Raw genomic sequence first — 27223 nt, forward strand, 5'->3', positions numbered from 1 at the left:
CCTTGATTCCCTTACTGAGTAAACATCTGTCTAAAAGGTGTAGGTAAAATTGCCATCATTGTAGGAGACCATGGGACTGTTATCTCATTAGAGAAAGAGAGATGAGATAATAGGAACTGATTATGAGTTTCACTTGAGGGCCACCATACACCAGGACAGGGGAGCTGTTGTGAAGGCTTGACCTTCATGTTGATACAGGAATTGAACTCACGCTGTTGGCATCACTCGGTATGACCAACTAAGCTAACAGACCCCCAAAAAATCAATCAGCTTTGAATATACCTCCATAGCCCTCTGTGATTAAAGAATTCCAGATTCACTACCTTCTGAGAAAAGAAATTCCTCCTCATCCATACCATGCTTGAAGATAATGCCTTCTGGTCAGATTTCACCATGTTGGGATTTGAATTCACATGCCCAGAATATTAACTTGGGTCTCTGGATGTTACACTTTGACGTAATCAAAATCTGCCCCATCCATTGAAGCACCTGAATAAGGCAACACAGAAAATTTTGCTTCTCTATCTCTGAAGGTAAATAAAACAATCTTCAATCTTACTTTCAATCCAGCATCCTGTTTCACCTATTCCTTAGTGTGAAATTGCCATGTTTTGGTCCGCTCAGGAAACATTCTGCCTCACAGTACCAAATTTATTCTGTCAAACCAAGTTACAGCTTTTAGAAGTCCGCTTTGATTTTCTCATTGAAATGACAGGATGGTGCCCTCTTATGGATCTGGGTCACCCTGCTCATTCAGATACCCCCATGTCTGGGACTTGAGACAAGATGTAATCACACATAGAGGGGCACAGTCAAAGTCCAGACCATTGGCAGAGCAAACTAATTATAATTCCAGGCCAATTATTCACAATATAGAGCCCTATATCTTCACAACTTAGTTCCCTGACTGTTGCACTGTATTACAGGAATAACTTCAGAAAGCCATACCACAATAACGCACTTGCCCCACCTAAAAGTTTAGTGACCTTGAAAGATGACTCACCAAAGAATGAGCAATACTGAGAATTGACCAGAGGGAGTAGGAACTGCAGATGCTGGAGAATCTGAGATAACACGTTGTAGAGCTGGATGAACACAGCAGGCCAAGCAACATCATAGGAGCAGGAAAGCTGACGTTTTGGGCCTAGACCCTTTTCTGAAGTAGGGTGTAGACCCAAAACATCAGCTTTCCTGCACCTATGATGCTGCTTGGCCTGCCGTGTTCATCCAGCTCTACACCTTGTTATCTGAGAATTGACCAGTTTGGTTGGAGGTTTGAGGTTTGAACTATATTATGATTGAAATCCAAAACCACCAAGGGAGTATTAATCGCCACAGCCTGCATTCGACAATCTTGCTTAATTTCTGACTTAGGTCCTAAAAGTGTAAAGACCAATAGTATTGTCTTTTGTGGGTGTGGGTGTGAGATCTAGATCTTAAGTATTCTCAGACACATCATGAATACTTATGTCATATGCTGTGATACCCAGCACTGGTCACTTGTGGTTGGTACAGAGTGCTGCCGCCAATCCCCCTTTCTATATTTTGTTTTAATCAACCTGTTCAAACTCATTATGACACACTTCTGAGACAGGTGAGACTTAAGCCAGATCTTCTAGCCCTGAGGACACTACCACTGTGCCACTAGAACCTCAATTCTCCTTCCTACTCTTTTAAAGGAAATTTTAAACATATTGGACACCCCTGCTGGGGCACTGTAACAAACAAAAAAGTAAACAGAAACTTAAAGCACAAAGCCTTCATCCTACATATCTTTAATCAACCTGTTTGAAACATGTACATGACATGTTTCTAGAGTAGATGGGGCTTGAACTCAGACCTTCTGGCCCAAAGATAGCGACACTAGTTCTGTGCCAGCAGAGTTGTAAAGTCATGAATACAAACAAACGCAGCTGGATGTATTCAAACCTACCGAGGAGATCCCAATGGATTTCTAATCTGTCATCTTAATCACTTGGTCATGATGACTTGCCAAACTATTGGAGAAGAGCATGAACATGCATCTTTTCACTAACATCATGACATCTATCAAAATCAAATGCCATATTCAATAGGCAAGCAACCGGTGCAGACTGCAATTTTACTCCAAAGCCTGAGGCTACTCGGCTGCAGTACCAGACAGACAGCCCTTTTATTGTTGCTGTGGCATAAGAGCTAGGAGCAGGGGCAGGAGATTCAGCCCCTCAAGCCTACTCCAACATTTAATACTGATTTCTTCTCCGCCTCAACTCCACTTTTCTGCCCACTTCCCATGACATTTTAACTCAATACTAGTTAAAAATCTATCTTCTCTTAGTGTCTCGGCATCCCCTGTACTCTGGATTACAAATTACACAGATTCAGAACCCTTTGAGACAAGCAATTTCTCCTCATCTCTGTTTTAAATCTAGCACCCCTTAGCCTAAAACTATGAACTCTCATTCTAGATTGCCTCACATGGGGAATCCTCCATTATTGTCGCTGCAATAGCACATAACCTTTTCTTCTATGTTAAGTCTAAAGGTCTATCCAACTAGCAACAAGTTTTCTGAAGGAGGGTCTAGGCCTGAATCGTCTGCCTTCCTGCTCCTCTGATGCTGCTTGGTCTGCTGTGTTCATCTAGCTCTACGCCTTGTTATCAAGGATAAACCACTGTTGAGTCTTAACAAGGAGGCATTTGTTTTAGACAAGGTGTAGTTTATTTCGAGGTAACGGTAGGTACAAGTTGTTTTGTCTTTGTAATTATACCAAACTGGTCAGGAGACAGGACGTGATACATTTGTCTGCAGCGGACCTCATGCTTGACTGCTTCTTCTGTGCCCAAGGGCAGTGTGATATCTGACTGACTTAATGCAGCTATAAAATTAACACCTCCAGATCTTTCACTTTCTTTTCTGAGAACCCTAGTTTAAAACCCACCATGGTAGATGGTAAATTTGAATATAAAAATCTTCTGGAAACAAATATGACCATTGTGAGTTAATAATTACCATGAAATTATTGTTGTATGTCATTACAATCCATCTGGTTCATTAATGTTCTTTTCAGAAGGAAAGCTGCCATCAGCATTTGTTATGGCCCACATGTGACTCCAGGCCCACTGCAGTGTGGTTGACTCTTAAATGTCCTTTGTAATGACCTCTAGTAAACCACTGAAATGTGTCTAACTACTGAAAACACTCAAAAGAATGAACCTGGTTGGACTGGATGGCATTAACAGAGGCAGTGAAAACAACAATGACAAAAATAGATAATAAAATGTGAGGCTGGATGAACACAGCAGGCCAAGCAGCATCTCAGGAGCACAAAAGCTGACGTTTCGGGCCTAGACCCTTCATCAGAGAGGGGGATGGGGGAAGTTTCAAAATCTCCCCTTCCCCTACTGCATCCCTAAACCAGCCCAGTTCATCCCCTGCCCCCACTGCACCACACAACCAGCCCAGCTCTTCCCCCCCCACCCACTGCATCCCAAAACCAGTCCAACCTGTCTCTGCCTCCCTAACCGGTTCTTCCTCTCACCCATCCCTTCCTCCCACCCCAAGCCGCACCCCCAGCTACCTACTAACCTCATCCCACCTCCTTGACCTGTCCGTCTTCCCTGGACTGACCTATCCCCTCCCTACCTCCCCACCTACACCCTCTCCACCTATCTTCTTTACTCTCCATCTTCGGTCCGCCTCCCCCTCTCTCCCTATTTATTCCAGTTCCCTCCCCCCATCCCCCTCTCTGATGAAGGGTCTAGGCCCGAAACGTCAGCTTTTGTGCTCCTGAGATGCTGCTTGGCCTGCTGTGTTCATCCAGCCTCACATTTTATTATCTTGGAATCTCCAGCATCTGCAGTTCCCATTATCAATGACAAAAATAGCCCTGCTGATCCAGAAGAGTTCTCTCTTATTAATTTCTAGGGGCCAGTACCAAAATGAGAAAATCAACTGGGAGATGCAAAGGTGGAATTTGACTTTTTAGTTTGATTTTAGTACTTCTCCAATTCTAATCATGTCATTATGATCACTGTTATTGAAAAGTACATGAGAATCTAGTACCTAGTCTTGGAAATTTGATAATCTCTGTTTTTTATAATCTAATCCTGGATGATTTTGCCCATATTCGATGGGCAGCGGGGTGATTCTCAGTGGGACAAGTCACTTACGTCCCCTGATGCCATGTCCCTCGATCAAGACCTGAGTGTCTCTCAACAAGGGTCCCCCACCCTGGTGCCCACAAGTTATCCGGCAAGTATTTGCTTGTTATACTCCTCGTATGATGACACCCACATCCTCTGCTGGGTTGATACTACCGATGGCAGAGGGTGATGCTTTTAAATGACAGAAAGGTCATTCTCAGGATGTCCTGCCATGGATTTGATCAGGATGATCTGCAAAGGCAGTGGGATTCAATGACTCCTACCATCAACATTGCTATGGTAAAGGCACTTGATTCTGACAATGAGATCTGTTTCTCTTTGTAGATGCAACCTGGCCTGCTAATTATTTCCAGTGTTTTCTCTTTCTTATTGCCTTAAGATATGCTTGCTGAGAAATGGAAAATAGAAATGGGAAAATTGTGCAGTGGATAAGTGGTGTAGGAAGGAGGGCATCAGATTTCAGAGGCATTGGGACCAGTGCTGGGAAAGGTGAGTCTTATACACTTTAACAGGACCAAGATGAACATCCTCAGAGAGATATTCATTCGTGCCTTTGGGGGAGGTTTACCTAGATTGACTATACAATCAGAGCCTGATGGTGATCTAATATTCTAGGGCCCAAAATTGGCAAAACAAAAGTAGAAAAGTCGAAAGCAAAATACAGAAGATAGACTAAAGCATCAGCAAGCATCATACAGGATGGTAATAGGGAACAATGTTTAAAAAAAAACAGAATTAAAGGTGTTCTGTCTGAATGCATGTAACACCTCGTAAGATGTGGTTATTGCTGGCCAGGCCAACATTTATTGTCAATCCTGAACTTCCCTTGAACTGAATGGCTTGCAGAAAGCTTTCAGAAGCTAGTTAAAAGTCAACTCATTGCTGTGGATCTGGAGCCACATGTAGACAAGACCAGGCAAGGATGGCAGATTTCCTTCCATAAAGAGTAATATGGATTTTTATGACAATTGACAGTGTTTACAAGGTTGCCAGCTTTTAACGCTAGATTTTTTTCTGAATTCTAATTTTGTCACCTGCCATGGTAGGATTCAAACCCATGACCCCTGGACTTACGGGTTCCCAGTCCAGTGACATTGCTTCTATGCTGCTGCCTCACTATTTACGAAAAGATTTGTGATTTGAATGCATAAATTGATGTAAATAAGTAAGATTTAGTGACCATATAGAGACATGGCTACAGGGTGACTAAGATTGGGAATGGAATAGCTAAAGATATTAGCATTTTGGAATGATAGACAAAGGAAAAGGAGGTGAGATAACAATCTTAAGGTGTGAGATTAATAATTTAGTAAGACAGGAGATAACACAGTGTGGAGCTAGAGGAACACAGCAAGCCAGGCAGAATCAGAGGAACAGGAAAGCTGATGTTCCAGGTCAGGATGAAGGGTCCCAACCCAGAACATCAGCTTTCCTGCTCCTGTGATGTTGCCTGGCCTGCTGTGTTCCTCCAGCTCTATACTGTGTTATCTCTGACTCCAGCATCAGCAGTTCTTACTATCTCCTAGTCACAGGGGATCTTAGATTGAAGGATCAAGAGTAAAATCAGTTTGTGTGCGGAGTTAAAGAACAGCATTAATGAGAGTTGTTTATATGCCATAAGACTGCAGTGTATTCGTCGGGCAATGTATAAGCCAGGAAGTTAGATGTGGATGATCCAGTAATAATGGGTGACGTCAGTTTACACAAAGATTTTTGTGAACCAAATCAACACTAATACAGTAGAAGGTGAATTCCAGATTGGTTTCTGGGAAAGTGTACTGAGGATTCAACTGGCAATTTTGGATTCAGTTGTATGTAATCAGAAATAGTATATCAATAACCTTACTACAAAGGAGCCTTTGGGAAACAGCAAACATAATATGAAATGTTGCGTTAAGTTTGAATTCCATTATATTGTTCTAAAACTTGTGCCTTAAATCTGAAGACAAGGTATTATGAAGATTCCCGGAAGGTATGTTGCCTCCCTGGTGCCAGGGTCCGGGACGTCTCCGATCGGGTGTATAAAGCTCTAAAAGGGGAGGGCGAACAGCCAGAAATCATGTTACATATTGGCACAAATGATATAGCCAGAAATAGGTTTGAGGATATAAAAAGTGATTTCAGGGAGTTAGGATGGAAGCTGCAGAGCAGGACGAACAGAGTAGTGTTCTCTGGTTTACTACCGGTGCCACGAGATAGCGAGGTGAGGAACAGGGAGCGGGCGCAGCTGAACACGTGGCTACGCAGCTGGTGTAGGAGGGAGGGCTTCAGATATGTTGATAATTGGGATGCCTTCTGGGGAAGGTGGGACCTGTACAAGAAGGACGGGTTGCATCTGAACTGGAAGGGGACCAATGTCCTGGGTGGAAGGTTTGCTCGAGTAGTTCGAGAGGGTTTAAACTAGTATGGCAGGGGGGTGGGAACCTGAGCTGTATACCAGAGGTGAGCGTTGATGCAGGTGAGGCAGTAGCAAGAGGTAGACCAGCTAGTGGGAAGGATTTTCCTGGGAAGGAACCAAGGGATCGGTTAAAGTGTGTTTGCTTTAATGCAAGGAGTATCAGGAATAAAAGTGATGAACTTAGCACCAGGTACTGATCCATGCTCTATGATGTTGTGGCCATAACAGAGACATGGGTTTCTCATGGGCAGGAATGGTTGCTGGATGTTCCAGGGTTTAGAACATTTAAAAAGAATAGGGAGGGGGGAAAAAGAGGAGGGGGTGTAGCGCTACTAATCAGAGAGGGTATCACAGCTACAGAAGCTTCCATTGTCGAGGAAGATCTGCCTACTGAGTCAGTATGGGTGGAAATTAGGAACAGCAAGGGAGTAGTCACCTCGTTAGGGGTTTACTACAGGCCCCCCAATAGCAGCAGGGAGATTGAAGAAAGCATAGGTCGACAGATTTTGGAAAAGTGTGCACGCAGTAGGGTTGTTGTAATGGGTGACTTTAACTTTCCTAATATTGATTGGAACCTCCTTCGAGCAGAAGATTTGAATGGAGCTGTTTTTGTAAGGTGTGTTCAGGAGGGTTTCCTAACGCAGTACGTTGACAGGCTGACGAGGGGAGAGGCCATTCTAGACTTGGTGCTCGGAAACGAGCCGGGGCAGGTATCAGATCTTGTGGTGGGAGAGCATTTTGGTGATAGTGACCATAACTGCCTCACATTTTACATAGCTATGGAGAAGGAGAGGATTAGGCAGAATGGGAGGATATTTAATTGGGGAAGAGGAAACTATGATGCGATTAGACGTGAGTTAGGAAGCATGGACTGGGAGCAGTTGTTCCATGGTAAGGGAACTATAGACATGTGGAGACTGTTTAAGGAACAGTTGTTGCGAGTGATGAGTAAATATGTCCCTCTGAGACAGGCAAGAAGGGGTAAGATTAAGGAACCTTGGATGACGAGAGCGGTGGAGCTTCTCGTGAAAAGGAAGAAGGTAGCTTACATAAGGTGGAGGAAGCTAGGGTCAAGTTCAGCTAGAGAGGATTACATGCAGGCAAGGAAGGAGCTCAAAAATGGTCTGAGGAGAGCCAGGAGGGGGCACGAGAAAGGCTTGGCAGAAGGAATCCGGGAAAACACAAAGGCATTTTACACTTACGTGAGGAATAAGAGAATGGTCAAAGAAAGAGTAGGGCCGATCAGGGATAGCATAGGGAACTTGTGTGTGGAGCCTGAGGAGGTAGGGGAAGCCCTAAATGAGTTTTTTGCTTCCGTCTTTACGAAAGAAACCAACTTTGTAGTGAATGAAACCTTTGAAGAGCAGGTGTGCATGCTGGAATGGATAGAGATAGACGAAGCTGATGTGCTGAAAATTTTGTCAAACATTAAGATTGACAAGTCGCCAGGCCCGGATCAGATTTGTCCTCGGCTGCTTTGGGAAGCGAGAAATGCAATTGCTTCGCCACTTGCGAAGATCTTTGCATCCTCGCTCTCCACTGGAGTCGTACCTGAGGACTGGAGAGAGGCAAATGTAATTCCTCTCTTCAAGAAAGGAAATAGGGAAATCCCCGGCAATTATAGACCGGTAAGTCTCACGTCTGTCGTCTGCAAGGTGTTAGAAAGGATTCTGAGGGATAAGATTTATGACCATCTGGAAGAGCATGGCTTGATCAAATACAGTCAACATGGCTTTGTGAGGGGTAGGTCATGCCTTACAAACCTTATCGAGTTTTTTGAGGATGTGACTAGAAAGGTTGATGAGAGTCGAGCTGTGGATGTGGTGTATATGGACTTCAGTAAGGCATTTGATAAGGTTCCTCATGGTAGGCTCATTCAGAAGGTCAGGAGGAATGGGATACAGGGGAACTTAGCTGCTTGGATACAGAATTGGCTGGCCAACAGAAGACAGCGAGTGGTAGTAGAAGGAAAATATTCTGCCTGGAAGTCAGTGGTGAGTGGAGTTCCACAGGGCTCTGTCCTTGGGCCTCTACTGTTTGTAATTTTTATTAATGACTTGGACGAGGGAATTGAAGGATGGGTCAGCAAGTTTGCAGACGACACAAAGGTCGGAGGTGTCGTTGACAGTGTAGAGGGCTGTTGTAGGCTGCAGCGGGACATTGACAGGATGCAGAGATGGGCTGAGAGGTGGCAGATGGAGTTCAACCTGGATAAATGCGAGGTGATGCATTTTGGAAGGTCGAATTTGAAAGCTGAGTACAGGATTAAGGATAGGATTCTTGGCAGCGTGGAGGAACAGAGGGATCTTGGTGTGCAGATACACAGATCCCTTAAAATGGCCACCCAAGTGGACAGGGTTGTTAAGAAAGCATATGGTGTTTTGGCTTTCATTAACAGGGGGATTGAGTTTAAGAGTCGTGAGATCTTGTTGCAGCTCTATAAAACTTTGGTTAGACCGCACTTGGAATACTGCGTCCAGTTCTGGGCGCCCTATTATAGGAAAGATGTGGATGCTTTGGAGAGGGTTCAGAGGAGGTTTACCAGGATGCTGCCTGGACTGGAGGGCTTATCTTATGAAGAGAGGTTGACTGAGCTCGGTCTCTTTTCATTGGAGAAAAGGAGGAGGAGAGGGGACCTAATTGAGGTATACAAGATAATGAGAGGCATAGATAGAGTTGATAGCCAGAGACTATTTCCCAGGGCAGAAATGGCTAGCACGAGGGGTCATAGTTTTAAGCTGGTTGGTGGAAAGTATAGAGGGGATGTCAGAGGCAGGTTCTTTACGCAGAGAGTTGTGAGAGCATGGAATGCGTTGCCAGCAGCAGTTGTGGAAGCAAGGTCATTGGGGTCATTTAAGAGACTGCTGGACATGTATATGGTCACAGAAATTTGAGGGTGCTTACATGAGGATCAATGGTCGGCACAACATTGTGGGCTGAAGGGCCTGTTCTGTGCTGTATTGTTCTATGTTCTATGTTCTATGTTCTATATGAGTGGTATGTTGGCAATGGGAAAATACACCAAAAAGATTTGAGGAAAAACAGATGATGGCTAATGTTAGAAGAATAACTACATGGTTTACATCGGCTGTAGGGTCCTGTAAGGCACAACACACGATGAGAAATGAATATCCACCATGATTAACCAAATAGGTTAACAATTGCATTAGGTTAAAGAAAGTGACTTCTAAGGATTCCAGAAAAAGTGGGCATTTGTGAGGATGTGGTCCAATATAGAACCCTGAAAAGGTGAACGAAGAAATTAGTTAAGAAAGGGAAATAAGAATATGAATGCAACCTAGCAAGGAACATAAAGGAGAACTAAACAATCTTCTATGAGTATATCAGACAAATCAAGAATTTATCAAGGAAATGGCAGAGAAAGTTGCATCTGTCACCATGGAAGAAAATTTAGAATATCTCCCCGAAACCAAGAACTTGTAAGACAGAAGAAATAAGATAAATTCAATTCAATAAGATCTGTTACAGGGAAAGCTAATGTGCTTGAAGGCTGATAAGTCCTGTCGACCAAGTGAGCTTCATTCCAGATTGTTGATGGGATGGTGAGAACAATAGTGAATGCATTGGTGATTATCTTTCAAAATTCTCTGGATTATGAAAAGATTCCTGTGAACTGGAAAGTTGCAAATATAACACCATTGTTTAAGAAGGGAAGAGAGATAATGAATAACTACACACCTGTTGGTTCGATGTTGATAGCTTATTGGATTAAATTATAATGGATGTCATAATTGGATAGTTAGAAAAAAATGGTAAAATTGAGTTGAGTCAACATTGATTTATGTAAGATAAATCACAATTGACAAAACTTACTGAAATATTTTGAGGATATTGGGGAATTTGTTTTGATAAATGTGGTGTATTTGGATTTTCAGAAGGCTTTTGATGAGGTCTTACACAGGGAGTTAAAAAGAATTGTAACTATGGGAATGGGGAAATATTCTCATTGATCGAGTAACAGTTAACAGATGGGAAGCAGAGAGTAGGAATAAATTCTCAGGAAGGGAGACTTTTATGAACAGGACACTGTCGGGGCCAGTTCTACATCCACAGCTGCTCATAATATATATATAAATTGTTTGGAGATGGACATTAACTGCAATATTTCCAAATTTGCTTTTGACATAAAAATGAGGTGAGAATATAAGTTGTGAGGAGGTTGCAGAGAGGCTTCAAGAGGATTTGAACAGGCAAAATGAACAGAGCAGATGCAGTGTATGTGAATAAGTGTGAACTTCTTCACTTCGATAGGAAAACATTTAAAGGCAGAATATTACTTAAATAGTTGAAGTTAAGAAGTGCAGGAGTCCAAAGGATCCTGGTGTCCTTGTTTATGAGTTACTAAAAATTAACATGGACTTGCACTGAGCAATTAGGAAACAAATGCCTTCTCGGCCAAGATCTTTGAATACAAGAGTAAAGATGACGTGCTAGTTGTGAGTTCTTTGGTGAGCCTTGGTGAGATCTAATTGTGTACAGTCTAGATTTCCTTACCGAAGGAACAGTATACTTGCCATAGAAGAAGTGTAATGAATTTTCATCAGATTAATCCCTGGGATGGCATGGATATTTATGAAGAGGGATTGAGAAGACTAGGTCTAGTGAGTTTTGAGAAGATTTGTAGCTCAGGCTGAGGTTCTGGATGTGAGTAGGTTTAGGAAACCTAAACAGATAAATAGAAAGCGGGACATAACACCAATGCTTCATCGGAGGCTCACTGATGATGTTACCTAGAATGGTGATGAAACGTCTGAAAACGAATCTTCCAGCTCAGCGAGCAAACTCACATCCAGAAGACTAGGTCTGTATTACCTACAGATTTGAACAATAAGGGGTGACCTTGTTGTCACACCAAAAAAGTCTTGTAAGTGTCAATGTGGGATCTACATGTTTCCCCTAGCTGGTGACTCTAGAACCAGTGGATATAATGCAAGGGAAGAGAGGGAATGGATAAAGGGTAAGCCATTTAAGACTGAAATGAGAAGAACTATCATCACTGGAGGATGGTGAACCTTTGGAATTGGCTCCCCTAGACAGCTGCAGCAACTCTATCATTGAGCATGTTCAAGACAATAATTGTTAGTTTTCTGGAAACAAATGCTATTAAAAGAAGAGAATTAACTTGGGTAAATGGCATTGATGTAGCTGATCAGGTTATGATCTCAATGAATGCTGGAGCAGTCTTGACGGTCTGAATGGCTATATCTGTTCCTATAGTTCTGTGCTGCTAAAGTAATCCTGTTAAGAAAGTTGCATGTTCATATTTCGGCAACCAGCAAAAAATCAGGAAGTTGCATGCCTCACTCTCTCATTACATAGTACCAAATATTGCATTGGTATTAACTGGAATTTTTTTTATCCCTGTGAGGAGTTGATTTGCATTTCAATAATGTGACCTAAATGTTTTGTATGTCACAAGATATCAAGTACTGACCATGTAAAGAAGATATGCTCCATACCGTGAAGTGTTTTTAAATGTCCCATTTTTGAATAAATGTTTAATAAATAGGCCAGTATATGAGCATTAATCTAGCTGATATGTTCCTGCACTATTGGATTCAACCCATCATGAAACTCATGATGTATTTGCTAGATATACTGAGAATTGCAGCTCAAGTATAAATAGCCACGAGATTTGCACTTTCACCTACAATCATCAACATTAATCCCTGTCCTGTTCTAATTTCAGCAAAGCCTTCAACAATATTTCATAAACTCCTGTCTGTGCTATTTATTACAGCTATTAACCCATTTAAAATATTAATGTTTGGAAGAAGATATTTGTGAATGTGATATCTCATGAAATAAAATGATGCTCAAAAGAAATAAACCAATATGGGTTCTAAATATCAACCACAGATGGTGGAGGAAGGGTGAAATCGTCACTGTAACATTTTGATAAAGACCAATGGAACATTGGAGCAGAGATGCATAGTGTCTTGAGCAAATGATCTCAGATGTTTTATTGTCTAATGGGATGTGGGCTTCACTTGTTGGCCAGCATTTAAAACCCGTCCCTAGCTGCTCTTGAGAAAGTGGTGTCGAGCTTCCTTCTTGAATTGCTCCATATGTAACAGATGGATTGAAAATGCTGGTAGGGAGGAAACTCCATTGGTACTTTTGAAATGCATGACAGCATTCATTGTACTCAACATAGAACAAAAATGGTTCTGTATCTTATACCTTTGAAGAAGATAAAGTTGGGATAAATTGATGGCAAGAAGCTATCTGGACTTAAATAGTCTAAGCAGGTAGTAATAGCATTGAAGGTCTTGGACATTGTATATTAGAATATGTAACAGCAAGCAGCAATGAAGGAAGAGCCGATGGTTACATTATATGAAGAACAATGGCTTTAGTATTTCGGCATGTTAAAGCTTAATATATTTTAAAATGTCAAATAGGCTCTATAAAGAGCAAAATAATTTCAATATATATGATTGACAATGTGTCTGTTGTGTCAAGAATTTATTTTATACTTTTTCAGAAAAATTTTATCCATAAAAGATACAAGAATCACTTGCTTATGAAAGAGAACTGTTTGGTTAGCCACAACTGTACATACAGTAACTTGTCTTAGCTAGGGCAGAATACAAGACAGTCAGGAGGTTATGTTGGAACTGTGTTAAACACTGGTTAGGCCACATCTGGAGTACTGCATGCAGTTCTGATCTCATTATAGGAAGATGATTGCATTAGAGAGGATGCAGAGAAGATTTGAGGATGCTACCTGTGCTGGAGGGTCTGTACTACGAGAAAAACCTGGGCAGGCTGGGGTTGTTTTCATTGGAGTAGTGAAGATTGAGTGGAAACCTGATTGAGGTGTATTAAATAATGCAGGACATGGAAAGTGTGGATAGAAAGAGAATTTTTACATAAGTAGAGGAGTCAAAACCAGGGTTCATGGATTTAAAGTATAAGGCAGAAGGGTAAGAGGAAAGTTGAGACTTTTATCACCGAAAAGATGAGTCTGGACCTCATTGCCTGAGAGAATGGTGGATATGGGAACCATCAAACATTTAAGAAATGTCTAAATTATTCAAATTCCACTGCACTGTAGCCTTTCTGTCTAAGGTGTGTGTTTACATTTATAGGTGCACATTGTCATTAAAATGTAGCGTTGTTACAAAGATTTCCCAAATAACATTTTCAGTTATGAGCCACCTTGATTTTCCAGTTGTTGCTATCGTAGTGTCAATGAAAATGTTTTGTTGTGTATTGCGAATGCAGCTGAACTTAAAGGATGAAAGTGATTTAACTACTTATTGTTGTTATTCTAGTGCAGGATATTTGATGACTCATTCTGTGAGTGTGAGTGCCATCTGCAGGATGAAAACAATGTTGCAAAGTGGTTGGAATTCAGTACAAAGACACTGAAAATGACACGAAAGATTTGCTAACTCGTTTAAGTGCAGCTCGACACCACTTTCTCAAGAGCAGCTAGGGACGGGTTTTAAATGCTGGCCAACAAGTATTTGCGAATTCATGTATCTTGCAATAATTGTGACCAGCCCAGTTTTGTATCTTATATCACAAGGTGTTTAGACTCTGTAGACTGGTAGTACTCCCATTTATGGGACAAAAATTATTCTTTGTATCGTATTGAATAGACCCATACACAGATTTGCTTTCAATGCAATACATTTTTGAATTGGAGCCCTGCTAATAATAAAGGTACATTTCACATGTTCTAATGTATTAACTAACCAATTATCTTGTCTTTTAGGTCAAACTTCCCTTTCCAATTGATCAAATCACAGATCTTCCAAGGAATGATTTCCAAATGATGGTGAAGATGCACAAGTTAACCTCTGAGCAACTGGAGTTCATTCATGATGTTCGCCGGCGGAGCAAGAATCGGATAGCAGCCCAACGATGCAGGAAGAGAAAACTGGATTGCATTCAGAACTTGGAATGTGAAATTCAAAAGTTGGTAAGTAGATTTCAAACATTTGATCAACTCAGACTTTTCTGAGTGTTTGCTGCCTGCTAGCCTTACATTTGGTTGTGATTTTTTTTCTGAAAATGAAGCTCAGTTTTGACTGATGCTTTCTGATCTTTGGAAGATGCCACCTAATCCACAAACTTTCAGTGAAAGCCTAAAGATGCCCTCAAAAAGAACTAAGCTGTAACTAACCTAGGTTAATATTTGTAACAATTCAATCTTATGGCTTTATGAAAGACAAAGGTTTATCTTAATAAATTCTTAAATTTCAATTTGTAAAAAGCAGTTGTGTTTCCAAATCTGCAAATGGTGCAAAGCTAAGCAGAATGTGTGTTGTGAGGAAAATGTAAATCAGCTTCAGGAGGACTTGGACAGGCTTAGTGAATGGACAATTAATATTACAAATGGAATAAAGTATGGAGAATGTGACATTATCCATTTTGGTAGGAAGAGCAGATGTACAGAATATTAAATGGTAGAGAGTTTGGAGAATGTAGATTTGCAAAGGGACTTGAAAGTCCTTGTCAATATGTCACTGAAAGCTAAAGTGCAGGTGCAGCAAGCTTTAGGAAGATTAATGAAATGTTAGCCCTTATTGCTGGAGGATTTGTGTACAGGAGCAATGAAATCTTACTTCAGTTGTGTAGGAGCTCTGTTAAACTAAACCGGAAGTATTGTGAGCAGTTTTGATCTCTTCATCTGAGGAAAGATATTATTGCCATAGACAGAGTATAACAAAGGTTCACCAGGCTTGCTCCCAGAATATCCTGTGAAGAGATATTTAAGAAACTGGTCTGTATTCTCTAGAATTTTGAAGATTGAGAGGTGATCTCATTGAAATTTTAAAAATACTTTAAAGGATAGGTAAGGTAAGTGCAGATGTAAGATGTATCCCCTAGTTGGACAGTCTAGAACCAAGGGGCACTGTTTAAAAATAAATGGGATGCTACTCAGTTCTGAGATGAGGAAATTTATTTTTCACTCAAAGGGTTACAAACCTTCATGATTCACTACCACAGAGCACTGTAGAGCCTGAATCTTTGAGGAAGGTTCCTAATTTGATAGATTTCTGATTATCAGTGGCCTTACAGAGTTATGCGGAAGGGGTGGGTAAAAGACATTGAAGTGTTCAGTCAGTCATGAGTGTATTCAGTGTAAGGACAGGTTCAACAGGCAGAATGCTCTGCTCCAATGTTTCTAAACAACTACTCTTAAGAGTGCTTACAGCACCGGTGTGGGCCCCAACTGATATCTGAGGTGCACGGAAAGACATTAATAGGCCTAAAGGGACAGGCAAGTTAAACACACTAACAGTAAACCATCAAAATTAGGCCGCTCACAAGCAATGCCACAGTAAGATCCCTTTTAGCATGTTAAACAAAACATTAAAACGTTCAATAAAAACTGAAAGAACTGTGGATGTTGCAAAACAGAAACAAAAGCAGACATTGTTGGAAAAACTCAGCAAATCTGAAAGCATCTTTGGAGAGAAATTAGAATTAACATGAGGAAGAGTCACCGGACCTGAAACATTAACTCTGATTTCTCTGCACAGAAACTGCCAGACATGCTGAGCTTTTTCAGCAATTTGTACTAAAATATGCAACCTGTTTTATGGTTGAAGACTCTTAGCTTTTGATCTTTTGCCTTTCATACCGTTTTTGGGCTTACTTTCTAATAACATATGTTCCTTAGTGCATTTTTCTGGACTGCAGAGATATCAGCCAGAAGGTGCACAGCAAATACTGCTGCTTGTGGATTGGGGCCAGCAAATTGTTTGCTGCAGTGCATTGCTAAGATTGCTATTTTCATCTCTCTGACATCAGCAGCTGTAGTTGAGTGAAATGTATGCATCATACAATCATGGAAATAGGCACAAAATTAAGTTACTTAACAAAGGAATGGCTTAATGATTGTAACAGAGCCATGGGCAGAGCAGTGCAAAAGATAGAGAATTTAATCTCTCAGTTTCACCCTCCTTCAAAGAGTGGTCCTTGTACCTGTCATGATAGAAACTGAGGTGAATGTATATCTCTTATCTTTTCAAATAAGTATGGATGTGTGATATTCATCTACTCTCACTTACAACGTCTCAGTGTTCCATTTAACACTGCCAAGTTTAGTTTCTATTCACCATATATTTGCATATAATTTTAAAAAGTCATTTGCACCGGTTTTTATTGCAGCTTTCATACGAGGTAGGAGATTTTAATGTAGCATAGGTTTCTATCTTGGCTGCAGCAACAAGGAGACTGTTATTTTTAATTGTCAGGAAACTGCCTGGGACAAGCATAAAGTGAATGCAAAATAATTGGCTTTCGAAAAGTGTGCTTTGAGGAGGCTTTGGTCTTATTCCAGCTTTCAGGAAGTGTTGTTCATATTTGACAATTTGGGGGAGCTTGCAGAAGGGAAAATTAAAGAGGATGTCTTCGGCAGGTGGATGCGATTTTCTTTACAGGGCCCAAAGGAGAGGTCCTGCTCTTGCTGATCCCACAGTGAAAACTTTTACATTTATTTTAAGAACATGCCTGCTTCTTAAGGCTTGTTTTACCTGCTTCGACAGGCGCTGTATCAATTTGCAAAACCTTTAGAGTGGTCATCAGAAGTGGCTGCTATCTGAGCAGATATGTAAGCTGCACATTTTTAATTGAGCCCCCTTCAGCCAGGCAGATAAGATTCAAGTACACTTCCCAGTTGAACTTCGTCAAAATCTACAACTTCAGTCAATTGGCAGGCTGATTAAAAAGACGTCCAATTTCATACTAACTAGTATGATTACATAAGAAATCTCTGTATTGAATAATTTGATATTGTTGAATAACTATGTTTCATTAACCCTAGCGTTTCAGCTTCGTTAGGCACAGGTCTAAATATGCAAGCAAACGCCACTTTAAATTGTATAAATGTGAGGTGATGCATTTTGAGAGGTCAAATGCAAGAAGAAAGAATATAATAAATGGCAGGGCCCTTAGGAGCACTGACACGTGGAGAGATCTTGGTTGTAAGCCTATAGCTCCCTGGAAGTGGCAGCACAAGTGGAGGTATGACATGCTTGCCTTCACTTGTCAAGGCATTGAGTAAAAATGTTAGCAAGTCATGTTGCAGTTGAATAAAATTTTATTTAGGCCATGCTTGGAGCATTATGTGCTATTTTCGTTGCCACACTATGGGAAGAATGTGAATGCAGGCTTTGGAGAGGACGCAAAAGAGGTTTACCAGATGATGCCTTCATTGGAGTGTATTAACTATCAGGAGAATTTGGACAAACTTGGATTGTTTTCACTAGAGTGTTGTAGGCTGAGGGGTGACTCGATAGAAGTATATAAAATTATGAGAGGCACGAATAGGGTGGATAGTCTTTTTCCCAGGCTGGAAATATCCAATGTCTCTCTAACACTAATTACAGTGAGGCAGCAATGGACAATTTCCTGACCTAGATTGATTTTAGTTCTGAGCAGTGTGAAACGTGAAGGCAGCAAAAAGAATTACAATGTTGTCATAAGACCATCATTAAAATATGCAATGATTACTCCAGAGTTCGGCAACAGCATTGTGTGACGTATTCAGGCCGCTTGAGGGCGGCAGGCACTTTGCAAAATCGGCAAATTCTTTTCTCCTTCTGAGCATCCAGTAGTAACTTTGGATTCTAACTCTTCAATTTATTAAATGCAATTTACAAAACTTTACTATACTACTCTCATGGCTACAATTCTGCAATACAGAAGAATATTTTTTAGAAATATTCAATTATCTAAATTCATTGCGTTATGTTGATCGCTCCATTTTCTACCTTAAAGTGTTTTGTTACTCCTGACGTATGTTTGTATAGCCATTTTGTAGCTACCTGTTATCTCTTACAAGAAGCTAGGCCTCATATTTGAACCTAGATAGTCAGTACCAATAGGCACATTAACCGTGGAGGGTGTTGAGATTAAGCAATCCTGCCAAACTAAGCATCTTGTCAGGTCTGATAATCATAGATGTTTACTATCACCAAGATTAATGGACAGCAATTAAGGCAATTCTGGCTGTTGTTTTTCTTTCCAGTCTTCAGCTCAGAGTCGCCAACTACAAAGGCAGTGAACTCCCTAATGTCAGGCTGAGGCAAATTGACTGACCACAAACCATGACTCAGACCTCAGACGTTTTAGATCTATATGGCTACCTGCCACAGAATTCAACCAAACAATTATAAAAGGATTCCTTTATTGGTTTTGGACCATGAGGGTTGGATTGGCGTTGTTCCCAAAATTATTCCTTGAATCTCTTTCTCACCCTGTGCTGCAAGAACATGAATTCTGAAAACAATATGATGATGATGTCAAAAGATGCTACTTGCTGCTGATGGGGAAGAAAAGGCTTGATAGGAACAGATTAACCAGCGCTCACTGCCTCCCCTCCATGAATCATAACAATTCATTAAACCTTGTTTTTTTTTAATTCTTCAGTATGTTATTGCTTCTCAGATACTAAGTCGGTGTGTTTACCTTAGATTTCAGCTTCTGATTCTTATTTTCTAACACATTACTAAATATGATCCAACAATAGAATTTACATCTTCAAAAATAAGTTAAGAGCACGTGTACTATTAAGAGACTGCTTCTCATAACCTGCCATTTTTCTGTATTTCTCCCAGCTCTGTGAAAAAGAGAAGTTACTGACGGAAAGGAATCAGCTGAACGCTTGTATGGGAGAACTGTGGGATAATTTCTCATGCCTTTGTCAAGAAGTATGCGGCGATGTCCAGTTAAACCCAGATCAGATACAGTCACTGCACAAGTTTTGTCCAGTCTTTAGGCCGATGGATGAACCTGCAGCTACGGGCAGTACCACCTTGCCCCTTGCTGGATTAGAGCAGAAGATCTTGAAAACACCATGCATTGGAGATGGTATGCAGTGCTGCTCAGAGCAGGGAGGATCCCATCATCAGGACCAGTGGTCACCTAGCCATAATGCAGAAGTGTGCACGTCAGGAAATCTGCAAGGGCTTCTCGACCAAGGAACATGCTCAGAAAGGGGGCCCTCACTCGAACAGTGCAGTCAGACTGTGACGGTAGATTTCTGCCAGGAAATGACTGATAAATGTACAACTGATGAACAGCCTAGGAAGGATTGCACCGAATGACTTTTTAATTCTTCCATTTTATTTGTTTCCCTTTGAAGTAAGCAGGAGGTTCAATTGAGACCCAAGCAAAGTTCATCTGTTGATGTTTTTCTCTTCAATGCACACTACAACAGTCTTAAACTGCAGCAATATTTGGTCTCGGTATTATTCCTCAGAATGGCTGAGGTTTACCCTCAATGGTGCTATACCTTGCTTGTGCAGGGAACTTGACAGTGATGACACTGTTATTTTATGATTATTAATTGTTGTTATTAGGATTTCGGCCTTCATTCTCAAAAAGAAATGGGTCAACAACCCATCTTATCTTGAAGGACCCAATACATAGCTCAGTTGTCTTTCAGCAAGCTTGGTGGCCCATGTCACACAACAACTCAGGAAATCTTCTGAATATTCAACATAACTCAGTACATGTTAGAGATGATTTTTCATCTAACACATATTTACTGTAACATACTCCTGCATCCTGTGTTTTAATCATTAGAATACTGGAACTCACCATCTGGACTGTACAAAGAATTTGGTTACAACATTCCCATTTTGCCTTCTGCAGAAGCTGACCGAAACCTTTAAGCATTTAGACAGTTAAGTTTTCACACTCTAGCAATATCACCATCTTTGTACTTCTTTGTAAGGAAAAAAAGGATTAATTTGATGTCTTTATGATGTAAATTAAAATGATAGGACATCTCTGGCACTGCTTTGAAAGGTGCCTTTTGAGCAGGGAAGATTTGTTATTATTGCTGATGTAGAACAATAATAGTCAAAACTGCCACTTGCACTCTGTCATTGGATTTTTGATTTCCTACCTAGTACATTGCATGCGTATGTTTAAAAACAAAGAAAAAGTGTTCAGAATAATATTATCAAATTATCTACCTTCCCTACCAAACCTAGCACTGAGAGCTAATCCAATTTACTGTAGCCACTGACATACTCAGAAGTAATCTGGAATGACCAATAACAGTTTATTTTAAATTAAGCTCTTGGTATTAACCAATATTTCCATTTTTAGCTCTTTAAAATTACGCCCAAAGAATCTTCCGGTTGGAGAACAAGTTAAACACTGATGTGGATGGATATAAATGCACTAGTCACTGAAATTAAGTAAAGTATGTACAAACTTTTGATAATTTATATAATTAATTTGTTTAATATACTTCTCAAATTACTATATTTATAATATCCCTGAAATCAAATTTTCACTAAAAACAAAACCAGCCACCCGTTCCTAGATCATGCTTCTGTTACTTTCTTATTATCTGTGCATAAGGGTCTCTCCCAAAATCACCTTTTCAATTCCTCCCCTTTTTTTCCTATCAAAACAACCATTTCCCCATTTAAGCAGTCTCTTAGTAACCTACCCTGTGTCACAGTAATCCCGGTGCACAAATTTCACCTTAAACAGAGCTCTCCCACCTCACGTTAATATTTGAAATTCCAACCTTGCTGGATGATCATTCAAGGGACCAGGTGAAATGTTTGTCTTTCCAATCTGGGTTCATCAAATCCACTGAAAAAGATGGCTCATTAATCAGTCCTAATTTATCTAAGTCACTTCTGAGCGAAAGTCAGTTGTAGAAATTAAATAGTTGAATGTTGCAGTGGTAAATACACTTCCAAAGTAGTTCATTGGATGTAAGGAACTTTGGACAACCTGTGGTTGTGAAAAGTGGTGTATTAACAGTTAATGTAAGAAGTAATAAAAGACATTATGGGAGAAATAGGTTGCATCACTGCAATGTTGTAAAGAATTATGTATCCCAAGTTCCTGTCCCTAACTTAATACTTAAAAAGATAAATCATTCCTTCTAACTGGTGTTAACATTAAGAGTGCTGAATTGGTGATGTACTTTGGTGTTCAGTACAAACAACTTTTCTTACTACTGAGAGCAACCCGAGCAACTATGAAGTCTGACATAACTGAGATTTGGAACCAGTTCGTTAATGTTGGGAGAGGACAACATTAGAAACTACATTGAAAACAAAAAGCCCCACATCCCTCGGGTCAATAGTGGAAATAAATATATGGAACCTAATTTGCATCGTACAATCTGACAGTCTATACTAACAGCGGTTGTATTAAGTAAATTTTGTTACTGATTAGTCCGAAAACTTTGCAGCTATAAAAATATAATTTCAAAGATGTTCAGACAATTCTAAGAAATGTATCTAAAATATCTTGATCATAAAACAACATTGTTTTCTTGAAATTCAGCACATATTCATTTCGTCTGACATGTTTGCAAGTGCCAGTTTTTACTTTGCAAGTTTTATTTGAGAGCTCAACTTTTTTTTCTGATGCAGCTAGGTGTGTTTAGCAGTTACTATTGCTGAACAACACTTCCAGTTTCCAAAAACAGGAAATGTGAACTTTTGTCAAGCTCATGCATTTCAAACCACTGCTCAAACAGCATTTTTTATGCTTCAGGAAAATTAAGCTTAGTATCCATAATTTAGCAGTAAACAGTTTGCATATTTGCTTAATTAATTATATAACCATTTTTGTAACTATTCTGAGTCCTGTTACATACAAAACTGTTATCAGGTGATTAACAGGAAGCATTATTTATCTCCCGAGTGTTCTTGTATTACACAGTACCCAGACAACCTCATTTCATTCAGTTATATATTGTTGACAAGTTATAAAAGTCAGATTAGGTATTTCTGTTCATAATCTAAAGGTGCCTTCTTTTATTTCAAATTGATTCTGGAACAAACTATTCTTTTTTCATCAGCTTAGTTCAGTACTTCTTTTCACATATGTAAATACTGTGAGATTTATGAGGTATAAGATGAACTGTGTACAGTACAACATAACTCTTGTTATTGCTGAAAAGAAAAACGTGTTGAAGGTATTCATCTTGCATTCATCAGGACAAATGCAAGATTGCAAAATTTCAAACAACCTCAATTTTTACCATTTCCAGAAATGGATGATGATTGGTTGGCAAGTTGACTGTCATTGACGGAGAGCTCCTTAAGCTCCCTGACAAATTCTTGCTAATGTGTTGTCCTTGTGAAGATCTTTAATTTGTCTATACTGAACAAGAAGTCCATGTATTGGAGTTCATCACTGAAAAGTACAATGATATTTCTGTCTGGGGGAATGTATTCTACAGGACACATAGCCAAACACCAGATTTTATATGCAGTATGTAATCAGCCAGTCAAAAAAATGGATGATTTTTTTTAAATGTGTTTTCTTTTTGTGTACAAGGCCTAGCAAATTCTCTGTTTTCTCTGAACTACAAAGGATGACATACATTTACTAGATTTTTTTACACTTTATAAGCTGACCAAAGTATTACATTCAGTGTTTTGAGAATTTGCCCCTCTAAAAGTGCTGGTCTCAGTGCTTCTTCCTTTTTAGCATGTTAATTTATTACTTGCCAATTCTATTCCATCATCTTGAATAAATAGTTCCACCACAACAAAAAAATCAAAACGTGCAGCCCCCAATTTCAATTCTAGTTGGTTACTTGATCTGAGCTGGGACAGTAGATGGAATATGACAGATAACTTCATTGCTCCAGGATTGAAAATAGGAAAATGTACTAGGCATGTCATTGCTGGTTGATGTCCAACAATTCTAGTGTAAATATCAGTGTGGATATCAGGTTAGGATAGGATCAGGCTTGGATTTGCTTACAAAAAGTTTATCTACATTCACTGCTGAGAGTCAAATGTGAATGATGACCACTAGTGGAGCCATATCCTTGTATGGAGGCAATAACTATTGACAGGGAACAGAACAAATAAAAACTGAATATATCTTGTTCACGGTATACGTTAGGATTGGAATAGATGTGCAGAATATTTGAATGAATCCTGTCGGCAGCACATGGTAAATTCCATTTAAAATAAATCTCTGCTGATTGAAATCAAAGACATTGTTCCATAATGGCAATTCAATCTGATAATGTAATTGAGCTGAATTAGCATGAAAAGTCTAGATTCTTATGGATATTTTGCACTGTGGACTGGTTAGTTTTAAAGTTTCATCTCAGCACTCTGTTGTACTAAAATCATTTAACATTTCTGCTGTAGCTTAGGAGTACCATTCGCTGTAATTTTAATTGCTGTTCTAAAATTCCTGATTTTCTTTTTCCCTTTCTTTCTTATATCTATTTTGCCCTTTGTTTTTACATCATCAACTTCTCTTTCTCCCTCCCTCTTCAAAAACCACTATGTACACTTGAATTTGTACTACATCACTTAGAATTGGCTCTGAGCCAATCACCAGTTGAATGCTCAAAGTCAGCTTGTCAGACTGTCAATCTGGGTGATTTTTATCCAATCATATTAGCAGAATGTTTGGTAAAACTTTGGATATTTGGCTATTTTATGGAAAAGCAAACAGTAAAAGTTAGTAACAATAAAGGTAGGTGAAATCAGAAGTGCTCAGGATTTTAGTGCATTCAAGTGAATCACTGTGGAATTTGTATCCCTGCTAACGTTAGTTCAACTTTCTCTTAATTAACCATAGAAACTACCCTAATCCTATTCCCTGATGTCCTCAAGACTCAAATCAATGGATTCTGATTTAAAAACAAGTGTTGAAAATCTTTTGCTACCAGCTGTTATAAAAAGTATTCTAATGTTTGAAAATCAATCTTTGTCATTAACATTTTCATCATCCAGTAAAATGCCAATATACAATGATAAGTAAATACAATGTGAATTTTTTGCCTGTTTTAAGTATGGATTTAGATGCCTCATTGAAAATCTTGAATGGGTAAAACATTAGCACAGGTTTTTGGGATTCAGTTTATGATCAAAGAGATTTGTTGATCTGTTGGCCTACTGAACCTCCTCCTGGTCAATGCTTCAAGCTATACATCTCAATATTACCTATTTTTATTGTTGCCTTGTAGCATTTTGATGTATTAAAGCTGCAATATAAATGGGAGTTGTTACAGTTGTGTTGAGGGGCCTCTCCTCCTTTCCCAGCTCCAAAGGTGCCTGTCTTTGCTTGGCCCTAAGCTCCTAGCATTTAGAATCTCAGGAGTGCTTATAGTGACTGTAGTAGCCGCTGCTTTGAGTGGAGCTTCTGGGACCATAAAGCTACAGGCCAATCAGAATGACTGGCATCTAAGGTATGGCTTATCCCCAGTGAGAACCTCTACCCAATTAACACTCTATTCAAATTAACCATGCCATCCAAAAAATCCGGCCATCATATAAGTTAGAAAAGAAAACGTTTGTGGAGTGTGAAACCAACTTCTTGAAAGAGTAGTTAAGAGCAGGAAGCCTCAATGCATTCAAAAAATACTTCAAAGCTGTATTACCTACAACACTGTGGACAATGTGCTCGCTGCTGGCATAAGATTAGACAGTCCTTTTCATCTGCATGGATACATTAGGATGAATGCCTCATTCTGTGGCATAATATTTTGTTTCTATATTAAAACTCTTAATTTTTTCTCTTTTGGTTTATAATTCTAGAAAATGGCCTCATGCAATATGACTTGATTATGGGTCACCACTAAGGTTCAAGTCAGCTTTTCACACAAAGAACATGTTGTCATATTATTCTTTAAGGATTTCCTATTTCTATTTCCAATATATGTAAGTTTCGTTTTAATTTCAGTATTTGCTGTATGGCTTCTAGAACTAATGTGATTTACACTCCAAAGGGGAAATGTTACTTCCCAGGAAAGGGGATTCTAATTTGGACTTGCAGAGGCCATTTTACTGACTTGGACTCTTCTGTATCCTGCCAGTCCCGCTTCACACTCAGCATTGACATCACTGGTTTCTGACCCTGGAAGGTATATAAGCCATAAGTTACTGGGGTGGAGGGAATGCAATTTGAATTGGATTTCAACAAATCATGAGGATCATCATGCTGGCAACAGCCCAGATGTCCCTAAAGTCCCACTATCTTGTAAGGCTTAATGAGCTGGCCTGGCAGAATTTCCCCTGCTCAGTAGGCTACTAAAGCTTAATCAGGATCCCATGAAAGTGGTAATTCAAATGAACTTTGAGTCTGCTGACAGTGAACAGATCATCAGCAACAACAGAAACATTAAGATGACTCGAGCTTAGAGTCTGAGCAGGAATTTTAAATCTAGCTCGTCTTGGATTCCATCAGGCCAAGGAATTAGAAATTCCCATCCAGTAAGTGGAAATCAGTCTAAGAGAGTCATCAAATATTTATCAATACAGTTACGCAGACAAGTCACGTTTATCTGCTCAGTATTCAAATTAGGTCAATTCACAATAATGAGGGGAAAATAAAACCTTAGAAAATCTTTTTCTACAACTTGACAACCGTTATAACTGACATCATTTTATAACGAAAGTGCTACTCATTGACTTTTTTTAAATGTGATACTGCAGCAAAAAGACGTATTTGTTCCTGAGAGAATAAGTACCTCCTGCATTCATCAGGTTGTCATATATGTTTTTCTCCAGGGCAACAGTTATTTTTTTCACCCATTACCATTCTGAAATACTGCCACTACCAAGTGAGGTTGCTGTGATCTTTTTCAGCCATGTAAAAGGCCCTATTAATTTTAACAAAACCATTTGGTATTTGTTATTTATGCTATGGCATGTCAGTGTAAATTTGTTATTTTTTTAATTTTCTTTTGTGAACAGGAAGGATTTTTCCGTAACTATAATGTGATGTGATAACATGCATTGCTACTTTAACTGCTGGTATTATGTAATGTATAAAATAGACAGCTGCAGAATTCCTGTCAAATTCTGAATAACAGGTGAAGTGACTTAAAACTAAGTAGTCAACAGTGTGTGACTTAGGAAACCCTTTGTATTACAAATAGTTCGTTCCAGAAACATATTGGAATCAAATGCACCTTCACTCTTGCCTTATGTAACATGGAATACTCTGGAGGCCATATTCATGATGGGATGGAAATCATGTAAATGGGGCCAGGGGTAAAACAATCCCTGTCTCAGCAGCGAGAGACATTCTCTCGAATGACACATATCTACCTGTATATTGCTCCGTACCTCTCATACTTGGTCAATGACTGTTATCATCAGGTGTATTTTCTACATACTTTTTACACAAATTCTGTGTGAGATAAATGTAGTAAGTAGATTCATGACATCGTTTCAACGTTCCAAGTCTGAAGCTTGTAGTTGAATTATTTTTATCCCAGGTGACTGTTTTCTGCGGTATTTTTACTGTCATTATCACATAGGTGTAAACGCTTTTTGTTAAAGAGAAAAATATTGTTGGAATGAAGTTTTAAAAAATTCACAGTGTAAATACAGTATTGTGGAAGAACTTTCAGTTGAACTGCTAGTGTTAAAAAAATTTTGTCTAGACATCATTTCTGTTGAAATAAATGACATATCATTACATAGCATAAGAGTTCTAATTGTTAAGTGTATTGTAATTGCTATTGGTTGTCCACAGCCATAAATCAACTTGAGTAAATTACTCTTTACTCAATTAAAACAATGCACACTTTTGTTTTAAGTGACCTAGTTATTTGAGAAATATGCTTCTGTATTATGTGTTGATTGAATTGAACTGAGGAAATAGCAGCACAGTCTTTGCCGTAGCCGCAGTTTTTTGGCTACTTGTGCAACCAGTCCAGCTAACTTTACAACTGT

At 39.5% G+C, this 27223-nt stretch overlaps 1 protein-coding gene across 2 annotated transcripts in view; it reads left to right on the forward strand.

Annotated features, from left to right (window-relative positions):
- Positions 1-27086, forward strand: part of bach2b (BTB and CNC homology 1, basic leucine zipper transcription factor 2b) — a 276692-nt gene extending 249606 nt beyond the window's left edge. For both annotated transcript variants that reach the window (XM_048531765.2, XM_048531764.2), the window contains exons 4-5: positions 14290-14496; positions 19145-27086. In XM_048531765.2, coding sequence (XP_048387722.1) covers positions 14290-14496; positions 19145-19633 — 696 coding nt within the window. In that variant the 3' untranslated portion in view covers positions 19634-27086. The remainder of the gene's footprint in view (positions 1-14289; positions 14497-19144) is intronic.
- Positions 27087-27223: the final 137 nt, after the last annotated feature.

Source organism: Stegostoma tigrinum, chromosome 4, assembly GCF_030684315.1.
Source record: "Stegostoma tigrinum isolate sSteTig4 chromosome 4, sSteTig4.hap1, whole genome shotgun sequence".
Lineage (NCBI taxonomy): Eukaryota > Metazoa > Chordata > Chondrichthyes > Orectolobiformes > Stegostomatidae > Stegostoma > Stegostoma tigrinum.